The sequence below is a fragment of the Cryptotermes secundus genome, unplaced genomic scaffold, assembly GCF_002891405.2.
Source record: "Cryptotermes secundus unplaced genomic scaffold, Csec_1.0 scaffold593, whole genome shotgun sequence".
Taxonomy (NCBI): Eukaryota; Metazoa; Arthropoda; class Insecta; order Blattodea; family Kalotermitidae; genus Cryptotermes; species Cryptotermes secundus.
This window is the reverse complement of record NW_019739960.1, coordinates 530,542-542,786: the sequence shown is the minus strand read 5'-3', so window position 1 is coordinate 542,786 and position 12,245 is coordinate 530,542. Positions and strand designations below refer to the sequence as shown.

General features: G+C 43.8%; 1 protein-coding gene across 1 annotated transcript in view; it reads right to left on the bottom strand.

Annotated features, from left to right (window-relative positions):
* The window catches only part of LOC111872183 (out at first protein), a 220,603-nt gene that overhangs the window by 174,412 nt on the left and 33,946 nt on the right, over positions 1–12,245 (bottom strand). The window contains exon 2 of the mRNA XM_023865810.2: positions 6,732–6,845. Coding sequence (XP_023721578.1) covers positions 6,732–6,845 — 114 coding nt within the window. The remainder of the gene's footprint in view (positions 1–6,731; positions 6,846–12,245) is intronic.

Genomic DNA, 12,245 nt, shown 5'->3' with positions numbered 1-12,245 from the left:
GTAGGGATTGGACTGATCTGGCTCAGAACAGGGACCGGTGGAGGGCTTTTGTTAACACGGAAATGAACCTTCGAGTTCCATAAAATGCTGGGAAATTCTTGAGTAGTTGCAGAATTGGCAGCTCCTGAAGAACGGCTCAGCTCCATGAGTATATATAAGTACATGCAGCTGTTACTTGGGACCTTATGTTTTGAAGTAAGAGTCTTAACATTTCATGAAACAAGAGGTTGCAAAATAACAAATACAAAGAAATGTTGCTGCCGAGCGCTGAAATACTAGTATACTATTTTTTTATACTGCATGCGTTGCACGGCACCGGCCGCTAGTGCTTAGCGAACTGCATCGTATACAGAATGTCATTATGCTAAGTGCAGAGAATTATTCTGAAAATGGGGTGAACGCTGCAGCTGAACGAATTTCAGAGGACGGGTGAACAACATACAAATCAGAACACATCGAAGGACAGGCTCTTTCAACTCCAGCTAAGAAAGTGCCAATTTTGAAGGAAGGAATGCCGTTTGATTTGACCTCAGAAGAAGAAACTAATTGATAGTGACACAACTACGATATGTAATCCACTGGGTTAGCTACGTAACTGCGGTGCAGTCCAGCGTTTGGTAGGACTGAGTGCAACCGACGTGAGGAGGCATGCGTTCCTTACTGAAAACAAGTGGGATAAAAAATCTTTCAATGATGTACCCATTTTCTGTCTGTCCTAGTTGTCCTGTCAATGACCAGACGCAATGACACTGAAAACTCTTATTATTTATAACTGACCAATAATTGCATATAACTGTCACGTGTAAGAGTGACTACAGACAGGGTTCTGAATTAGATTTATTGACCATTTTAACACACGACTCGTAATTACACTTAATTATATCTCCATCGCTAATTTCCACACTTTACAAATCAATATTTCACACACACAAGTGTTCAGTGTTACTAGACGTTTCTTGGTAACGGCTTCTAACAATGGCAATTCCTCTGCTTCCAGGTTCAAGTCCTCTCTGGACGACGGCTCCCTTCCAACTGATCTCTTTTCTTCACAGGCTCCCGTACAGAATTGACTCGGTTGCCCCTTCCGTCTTCTTTATACCGTATGTCCAAAAAGTATCCGATTTTATTTTTTCCCGCTGTAAGTAATTGCCAAACGGGTGGGGAAACTGAGCGTAGTGGTAGAAGGGACTTTCATGCGCATGCGTGATTTTTTGCTGACTCGCAACACTGCCGGATGCCTCTGTGGCTGCCAGATAACGAAGTGGTGTAACACGTGTTCGTCGTATTCTCGTTTCGCTCAAGATGACAGAACGCTTGGAGCAGCGATACTGCATTAAGTTTTGTCAGAAACTTGGGGATACCCAAGCGGAAACAATACGCAAAATTCAGCAGGCTTTCGGCGATGATGCAATGGGGGTCACCCAAATTAAAAGAGTTGTTCAACCGCACGGCCGGAGTAAAAACCACCGTTTCGAACAGTACCTCTATTGTTGCATGCATATCCGTTACCACGGGAACTTGTATACCGAGCCGTTGCCTAGAAAAGAATGTTGTTTCAGAGCCGTTCGGTAGCAACGGCTGTTTCTCTGACTCCACAGTTTTTCCTTTGAGTAAATGTGCCACACGACGATTGCGTGTTCTGGCAAAAATAAACCAATCGAGGCACTGCTCTGTGTATGAGGAATGCCCACACTTAACAGCCAACGGTACACACTATGTACCTTCACTGTTCCTTTGATAAAATAACTGTTTCTAAGGCAGCTCCATTCTTTGAAGCTGTGTCACAGTGCAGTTTTAAAAATTAAAAATTGCCAGCTCACTTAGCTAATTTATCCTAGTCTTGCGAAGTTAGCTGAGTTTCCTGTAATGATTCTATTTCATATCTCACTAAACATAAAACATAAATGAATTATCCTAAACATGCTGAAGCCCCACCCCCATTTTTGTTTTGAATACAAGCGTAAATTTTCTTGACCACGATTCAAGAGAGACGTACAAGAGTTTCCGCCATGATATTATTAAGGCAGCACTGTAGATAACTCCATGGATCATATATATCAAGGACGTTTCATCAGAAGTTTCAGGGAGACAACAAAAGGAAGTCAAGAACGTAAGATAACACACAAAAGTCGCATTTCTTGAATTACAGGAGAGAAACCTGCGACCCTATTTATCTCACATGCCACAAACAAGCAGTATCAGCCGTACGAAGGGGTGATGTTAACTCAAGCATGTGAAGATGACGCCCTTTGTTTGTTTGCGACGCTCTTTCACGGCCTGCAATTATCTTCACACGGAGAATTAAAGAGGCAAAATACGCGGCTTGCGGTTTCCATGGCGAATGTAACGGCATGGCGGCTTCGAATGGCGTGAGTGATTACACCATTACGAAAATTGGTCCGCTGTGTGCTGCATGCATGTTGTCTTCCTACCGACAGTCTGTCTGAAAGTCTAGCAAAGTAATTTACTTCTGTATTCAAGTAAAACAATGGAGACGCAATACAGTTATGCTCCCACGCCTTATAAAGGCGTTTTATTCACATGAATGATTCATGCCGTTTCATTTTGCAGTTCATTTTCCGTTACATTACGTGTGTTATGTAAAGGTCGCGTATAATTGCAATTAAATTATTTCTCTTGTTCAAATGAACAAAATTACAATGGTATATGTTGTTCTATATGGCTGTGAGAGCCGGTCACGGTAGCCGAGCGGTCTAAGGCATGCACTGTCTTCGCTCGCTCGGAAGCCGAGATCTTGGTTCGAATACCACTCAGGGCATGGATCTTTGTGTGCGTTTTTCCGTGTTTGTCTACAGGTAGAGGCGACGAGCTGATCACTCGCCCAAGGAGTCCTACCGAATGTGTAAGATCTAGAAAAACCGAAGTGAACGGAGAAGTTCATGGAGGTAGGCCTAGGCCCACTGGGGCTGTAGTACCAAGGAAAATATGGCTGTGAGACTTGGTCTCTCACCCTAACAGAAAAGGGTACGGGAGAATGAGACTGACAGCGAACAGGCCGCTGAAGAGACTGTTTGGACCTAACAGAGATGAACATGATGTTTGAGAAAATTTCGCGATCAGGTTCATAATTTGTATTCCTCCGCAAATTTTATGGGGTCGATCAAACCAAGCAGGGCGAGACGTCAGAAATACGTAGACGCATGGGAGACAGCTGCAAATGAGTATAAAATTATGACAGGATATCTAACAGGAGAAACGTTGAAGATGTACAAGTAAACTGGGGGGAGGGGTCTTAAATTTCGTCTTAAAAGAAATGGGTGTGACGTTAATGACTGCATGCATCTAGCTCAGAACAGGAAAGAGTTACGGGCTTATGTGAACACGCAATGCCCCGCCGTTTAACTGGGCCAGTAGCTGCATACGGCGCACTTGCGATTACTGCTCATCAGTGATTCACTGACTCAGCATAAATGAACACCTATAGTTCATTCGCGGAGACGAGAGAGTCCTCGTAAACAAATGCACGCGGTATCTCCTTCGCTCTTTGAATGAAATTATGCAGCGATCACGTGATGCGTGTACCGTTACAGGGGCGTCCAAAGTTCACACTTCAGTCTGAATGCAGGTTAACGTGCGTCCGAATGCAGTGAGTACACTGAAGTAACTGCGCGCTTTGTCCACTCCTTGCTGTCAGCTGTGGCGACGCGGGGCTTGCTTTGTTTACGCTAACTGTCTCGTCTCCGCGAATGGACTATAGCTACAGTTACTCTCAGTCCTACAGCGACTGTGTTTGTGAGTCTACTGTGGCATGTGCATCGATTTTTTCATTTAAAAGTTTAGATTCGTACAGAAATGCTTCGCTGAGAAAAACTGCCTTATTTGAATAAATCATCAAACCAACTGCCTAACACCAGCCATAGCCAACTTGCGGAGTAACAGTAATGCAGAAATTGCACGCGTTACACAGCAGCAAGGGCAACTGGGAGATGAATGGACATTAAACTCCCCAAAAACAGAAGCGTGAAGGTAGGGATCCAGATGTTGAAAGAGTCCCTCAATCTCTATCGTAACTGAATGAGGTGCAGGTGTCAGTCCAATGTTGAAAAGCAGTCAGAGGCGTTAGCTAAGAGGCTGGGTCATAAAGATATCAAAGCAAAAGATGGGTGGTTGTCTCGACAGAGATGCAGGTTTGCGATAAAATTCAAGATGGCACATGGCGACGACAGTGCTAACGCTGCAAATGCTGGACAGTGGAAATGCACAAAGTTGGCAAACTTGCTTCAGCAATTTTGCGCAGATGATACGAGGGTAAGTCAGTAAGTAAGTTGCAAATGGATATAGATCTTAAACAAATAAGAGTAGTGATTTGAAAAGAAATGCTCCTAATTCTCAACATAATCTCCCTGTACATTAAGGCACTTACCCCATCGTTTCACAAGCCCCTGAAAACAAGCAGCATAAAATTCTTTGGGCTGCTCTCGGAACCAGGCGGTGACTTCCCTTTCTACAGCTTCATCGTCGGGAAAATGTTCAGCCGAAAGATGATGTTTAAGAGGGCCGAACAAATGGAAGTTGCTTGGAGCAAGACTCGTCAACTGTGACAATTCGGGCTAGCATATCGTGTCCATCGTGGTAGCGATTGACATGCTGTAATGCCAGACTCATTCTTTGCATTTTGTACTGTGGGGTCAGCATGCGCGGCACCCATCCTGCACAGACTTTCTGAAAACCTAACCTGTCATGCATTATGGGGTAGGCCATGCTGTGTGAACACGCTTGGTTCCGACAGCAGCCCAAAGAATTTTATGCTGCTGGTTTTCAGGGGGTTGTGAAACGATGGGACAAGTGCCTCAATGTACAGGGAGATTATGTTGAGAATTAGGAGCATTTTTTTTCAAATCAGTACTCTTATTTATTTAAGTTATATATCCATTTGTAACTTACTTATTGACTTACCTACGTACGTGTATTTCATAGCTCAAGCGGTTAGTCGCTGGCTTCCCACCGCGGTGGCCCGGGTTCGATCCCGGGTCTGGTCAAGTGGGATTTGTAGTGGACAAAGTGGCGCTGGGGCAGGTTTTCTCCGAGTACTTCGGTTTCCCTTGCCAATCTTCATTCCACCAATTGCTCCACAATCACCCTCGCCTATCATCTGGGGCTGGTACAATAGGTCAGAGGTGGCCGCGGTACAAGGGACTTAGTCCCACCCCACTAGCAATTCAAAAACTAATAAAAAAAACGCGCGCGCTCACACACAAAATAACTTCATGGAGATGAGCCCTTCTTGAGAAGCCGCCAGTTGCGCGGCTACTCAACAATTTCCCAACGCTTTATGGAACTCGAAGGTTCATTGCCGTGTTCCCTATCCTGAGCCACATCAATCCAATCAACACCACCTCATTCCGTCTCTGTAAGATCCATTCTAATATCACTTAATATGATCCCTCAATCTACATTATCAGGGTGACGGACAACCATTCACACATTTTACACATACGCTTCATCAAAATACTCGTATGTAAGTTTACACATCTAGTTCTTAAGACCGTTCACGAAACAGGATCAGCGACAAATCGTCCGTTCGTATTCTGTAAATATGAGTATGTAGAACAGCTTAAGTACGCTGAGTTGTAACGATTTCAAGACTTTGTAACGGACATAACTGTTTCCAGAATCTCAGCCAGTGTAATGAGAGTGGGAAGTCGGAAAGACGACAGACCATCAGAACTACTGAAACTATTGTAAAATAAAACATAAATAAATATTGACACGATTCTTACTGTTGCAAAGTTGGCTAGCAATGTCACTGCGAAGCTACAAACTAGTTTTTTCTGTACCCCGTTAAATATTAACCACAATGAAAATTGTTTAATCGTTTGGTTTGTGGTTAATGTTACGACGAAGCCGGTATACGTGGTATACGTATATACTATACAACATCGAGTGGTAGAATTAGTGATGAACGATGACTTAATAAGGATTTGGAAGGAAGCGGTCGTGGCTTTATCGAGGTAGTCCTAGTATGACTGTAGGGACTGAGGAAAAACACAAAAACCTCAGTCACGACAGCTGGTGTCTCGGCCGAGATCGAACCGAGCACCTCTCGAATACAAGTTTAGAGCGTTAACGCTAAACAAACTTACTTGCTGAATGATGAAATAACATTTGTCTTTTATATGACGCATAAATTATGCATAAGTTGTCTATTCGGTGAGTCTTTCTACTAAAATAAATGATAGTTCAATTTCAGCGCTTTGTAGTTAAGGATTACATTGGACTGATAGAGGTAAAGTTGTCCCCTGCTTAAATAATCAAGCAATATGCCATGAAGACATATGAGGGAGTGTAGGTGTACCTCCACCATTCTTGACCTCAGCACTAGATGCAGGTGAGTGGTCAGAATCACGCCCCGGGCGCTTAACCCCCGGTACCCACTGGATAGCAGGCTGGGTGGACCACATAGCCGGTCTGGTCGATACGGAGAGGGCGGAAAACCCCTTACCGGGATTCGTTCCCGGTTAGTGCAGATCGTAGTCCGTCTCTATACCGACTGAGCTGTCGCAGCTCTATACAAGACTTAGACTAACCCGCCATCTAACAGTGTATACGCAGCACCAAACATCGTCGAAATTCGTCGATTGATTTCGGAGATGAAACATGCGGACGGACGGAAACAGTTTCTTCACAAGCCTACATTTGAAGAACTGTTTGCAAAGAACGCATACAAATGTCAACGTACTTAGCATAGTATTGAATGTCGAGGTACTTACATTTCTGAAGTCCACGAGCTGCGTAATCAGCGTCCCGTCAGATCGCTGGAACTCCAGAGTCACCGAGTCCTCACTCACATTCGCAGTGATCGTTTCTTGAAGGACATCACCACCCTAGAAAAACGTCACACAAACACTGTACTGAGAATCAGTGACATACAATATAACTTCATCCGCGTGGAGCAGTAGGAAAACGATGAGGAGTTTTGGAAAGACAGAGACAGACGGCACACAGAAGTATGGAAACGACAAAAGAAGAAGAAAAGCTTCAGTCATGTTACAACTTAATTTATTTCTGGTCACTAAACCCTTTCTAGCCGGTCACGGTAGCCGAGCGGTCTAAGGCGTGCACTGTCTTCGCTCGCTCGGAAGCCGGGATCGTGGGTTCGAATCCCACTCAGGGCATGGATCTTTGTGTGCGTTTTTCTGTGTTTGTCTACAGGTGTATGTGTGTAAGATGTATGTATGTGTAAGATTGTAAGATTTAGTAAACCGAAGTGAAACGGAGAGTTTCATGGAGGTAGGCCTAGGCCCAAATTGGGGCCGTAGCGCCACAGGAAGAAAAACCCCTTTCTATGCTGGATATTTTGTGTAAACAGTATTTTATTTGTCGAGTCTCCATTTGCATGGTATCACTTCATTTCAATTGTCTGGGAACGGAAAGTCTCTGGTTTGAACCGTCGACAGATGCTCAAAATAATGCACACCAAAGAAAATCGAGTTAAAAGTTATCAGAGGAAGGTTTCAAGGCTCTGTGTCCTTCGAGGACGGAAATGTATTAACTTTCTTTCACAATCAGCATTGGGACTTAAAGTTGTTACCACTCTTGTTTGGGAGCCGGGATAGCGTAGTCGGCATAGCGACTAAATACGGGCTGGACGACCGCCGGGTCGGAGTTCGAGTCCTGGTATGGTCAACAATTTTCTCTTCTCCACGTCGTCCGGACCGGTCCTGCGGCCTACTCAGCCTCCTATTCAATGGGTATCAGGGTCTCTTTCCCTAGTGGTAAAGTGGCTTGGGCGTGAAGCTGACCACTCACCTCCAGCTAGTACCAAGGTCAAGAAAATATGGTTCTATACATCCACTCCACCATACGCCTTCATGGCACAGTGCCTGATTAGTTAAGCAGTTCCATTCTAGCTTATATTTCATCCTACGACTGTCTGAGGAATATAGTAATTTCCAGAGCACCTCCACGCAAACAATAACAGATCAAGTTTAACCCCCCTCCCCCGCCAAATAAAAAAAATTGTGGACACAGTAACTTGAGCTTAAAAATTTTCCTCTAAGTCATGAGATTTTCAGTTCTCACGAAGGTGGGCACATCTACTAGGATTATGGTCTTCTGAGACGTGATGACCTGTACTTTGGTAGATATGTATCGATGTTTCGGAGGAATATGCTACCTCCAACCTCAGGGTAGGTTTCTTCTACAAGGTAACACATCCAAGTCGATCATAATCACATTTTTTACCATTTATCAACCTCCTCCCCCAACGAATATACACTGTATTTTCACTAAACTCGGCAAATATGTTATTCGTAACGACTTTACTTCCTTCAAATTCTGAGATTTGAAAGAGGTGTGTTTACCTCGCCGTTCCATAGAAACGGTAATTCTTCTGCTTGTTGCGCGTGTTCATTTCCGTGGCGACCTGTTTACCAAGTCGTTGCCTAGCAATGAACATCTACTCTGGCTCCGCAAATCCGGCTTTCTGGTGTCATGTCACAATATGGTTCGTCCTGTGCTTTGCAGAAACTATTTGAGAAGCATTACTACCAACTACGAAGACTAATTAATCACCAGAAGTCTGAAACTCGACATAAATTCGGTTCCTACATCAAAGAAAACACACCGGGCCTCAAGTATTAAGGCTAAAGCAATAGTCCTATTTGCTGTTTATTCTGAGAATCATGCGAAATACATAAATACACTGCGCGGGCGAAATGCCGAGTTTCTTTTCTTACATTAATGCAAGAGGCTCGTACAGATTACTGTTGTGATTTAAATGGTCAAGTACGATTCAATGTACGTGTACTTACTGACTGTGCATTTGCATAACTGCCACTTAGGCGGGAACGAGGCGAGGATCTTACGATTGATGTGTTACATAATCTTGCTCTTCACTTTGTATTCCACCTGTCTGCCTGCCTCTGTGCATCATGCCACACTGCAGAGGCAGTTCAGCCACACGGCACTCAATCACGTCTCATGAAAGCCCTATTACTGCTATATTACGACACTATTCTGAACGATACCCACTCCCATCCATATCACTGCTTAACTTCATGCAATTATACTAAATGTCCTTATGTAATGCAAGCCTATTGTTATTGAACTTGTTTATTTAAAGATATTGCCAATAGTTCGGACTATACAGCGTGGAATGACGAATTGGTCGAGCCTAAATTGTTGGAGAAACTGAGGAAAACCATGAAAAACCTCAGTAAGGAGAACAGGTCTTAGAGCCCAGACTGACCAACATTTTACTTATGTCAAGGATGGAACGTATTCAGGGCCGTGCCGTAAAAAACTAATCTCCCTGGCTTGAGTCCGCAAGCGAATTATAGCGACTGAGCGACCGCCGCCTGTCGGCGAAGTTAGTGTCAACTGTAGCGGATAGAGAGTGTCGCGCAGTCAGCGCAACGAATTCCCACGTTGATTTCGGTTTTCTAGACCGTAGCCGCTGTTTCCTTGATATAGCTCCTCAATTATCCTCACGAGGCTGAGCGGAACCCGTTCCAGACGCACTACTTCTCAGAAAATTTGGTAGCGCCGGGAATAGAAACCGGACCTCTGGATGTGGCCAGGAACTCTGACCAGAAGACCGCAGAGGCAGTCACAGGGCCGTGCCACGGCTCAGAAAATTATCTGCTGACCTCCCACCGCGATGGTCCGGGCTTGATCCCATGTCAGGTTATGTGGAATTTGTGGTGGGAAAAGTGGCACAGGGGGGTAGGGTTTCTCCGAGTACTTCGGCTTTCCGTGCCAGCTACCATTCCGCCACCAGCACCACATTCACCAAACATCGTATCATCCTTCGCCACGCAGCTCAGTCTCGATTCTGACAGCATCGCTAAATAATCAACCTCAAAATATACATCAACATCGTCATTTCTTATTAATCTCTTGAAAAGTGTAATCTTCAATATTTATACGCTCGTCTTATTTCAGTTCCGTACGTTTAAGGCAGTTTGTATGACGTAAGCAGTGTGGTGATAAGCGTAACCATGACAACCACGAATACTGTATATTAAAGGAGGCAGCCTACATGATCTTTTCGCGCAACTCAGTTCTTAATTAAGAAATACTGCATTTGGGTTAAGTGTACATTCACCAAGAATTCTTCCATATCTCAAACGCCAAAAACCACTTCCAAATACTGACCCCCTTTGATAAGCTAACTGTTGATCAGAAGATCACGGGCAATTAGACATCACAGAAAAATAATAAAAAAAAATCCCTTATTTACACTTAAACACGAGTTATTAAAAATATTTGTACGTTTACACACTGAATTTGCCACAGAAACACACCTAGCTGAAGGACATTGGCTAGAGGAGCAAGTGAGCGGGGAGGAGTTACGAATGTGCCGAGCAGGAACACGACTGCCGACTGTTTCGCGAACAGTGGGGTAACATTTAGGACCACTAAGGACATTTGGTCCTGACTAAGGAGGTAACTATGAGGAGACAGAACTCAGGGAATGCTTGCTATCATTCAGTCCAGAACCTGTTGTCTTCTCGTCTGCTATCCAAAAAACATAAAATTTAGAATATACAAACCCATAATTTTGCCTGTGGTTCTGTATGGGTGTGAAACTTGATTTCTGACATTAAAGGAGGAACACAGACTAAGGGTGTTTGAGAACAGGGTGTTGAAGAGAATATTAGGACCCAAGAGCGATGAAGTGACAGGAGGTTGGAGAAAACTGCATAATGAGGAGCTTCATAACCTGTACTCTTCTCCAAGTATAATTAGAATGATCAAGTCTAGGAGGATGAGCTGGACATGGAATGTAGCACGAATGGGGGAGAAACTGAATGCACATAGGATATTGGTGGGAAAGACAGAAGGAAAGAGACCACCGGGAAGACCAAGGAGTAGGTGGGTGGACAATATTAAAATGGATCTTAGAGACATAGGATGGGGTGGCTTGGATTGATCTAGCTCAGGATAGGGACCGGTGGAGGGCTCTTGCAAACACGGTAATGAACCTTCGGGTTCCATAAAATGCTGGGAAGTTCTTTAGTAGCTGCAGAATTGGCGGCTCCTCAAGAAGTGCTCAGCTCCATGAGTAAGTGTGGACGTTTAATAAGAACAAAGTATGAAAGTGACGACGCCTGTTATGCGGTGTCAGCAAATTTAATCTTCCCAATAAATGATCACAGGAGCCGACTCAGCCTCTAACAGAAATGAGTACCAGGAATCTTCTTGGGGGTAAAGGGAGACCGGCGCGTAGGGCTGACAACCTTACCGCCATCTATGAACCGACTGTCAAGAAAATGTAGGAACCTCAACATCTCACAACCCTATGGGCCTTCACGGCCTGTTACAGGATTACCTTCACTTTTTACTTTTAATAAATTATCATAATGATATTCCGCATCTTGAAAAAAATCTGTTGTGACAAAGGGCTGTAATTTTTCTTCTTATGCGCTCAAGCTTACTGGAGTCAGTAATCGTAACGGGGTTCCAAGTAACAGAAGCATACTCAATTCAGATATGATCGAAACAAAATATAGCATCAGTAGACTGTAAAATGTGGAAAAAGCAAAATGGTAATTTGAGTGCACGTGGAAACAAAAAGTAAATAGAAATGACGATGAAAGTGAAATGAAACAATATGCATATCCGAATCCTTAATGCAATCTGTTCGCAACGTAAAGGAGTTCCATGTCCGTACTGATAATTCAGAACGTTCGTTCTCCAGGGGAAAGAATGACTGTAGTTTTACTGAAATTAGGCATCATAAAATTTACGGAACATCATTTATGCACAAGATCAATATCTGACCGCAGAAGTAAACACTCACTAGGTGAATTAATAGCTCGATATACTTCAAGGTCGTCAGCAGAAAGGAGACGGTTGGGGTGATTAATTACGTCGCATAAACCATTATTAAAAATATTATAAGGCAAAGGCCCTAAAGAGCCGGTCACGGTAGCCGAGCGGTCTAAGGCATGTACTGTCTTCGCTCGCTTGGAAACCGTGATCGTGGGTTCGAATCCCACTCGGGGCATGGATGTTTAGTGTGTGTGTGTGTGCGTTTTTCTGTGTTTGTGTACAGGTAGAGGCCTTCCGACGAGCTGATCACCAGCGCAATTAATCCTACAGAACGTGTAAGAAGTGAAAGGAGAAGTCCATGGATGTAGGCCTAGGCCCACTGGAGCTGTAGTGCCAAGGAAAAAGAAAAGGCCCTAAACAGACAATCGTGGTACGCCTAACAGGCCTGAATAATAATAATAATAATAATAATAATAATAATAATAATAATAATAATAATAATAATA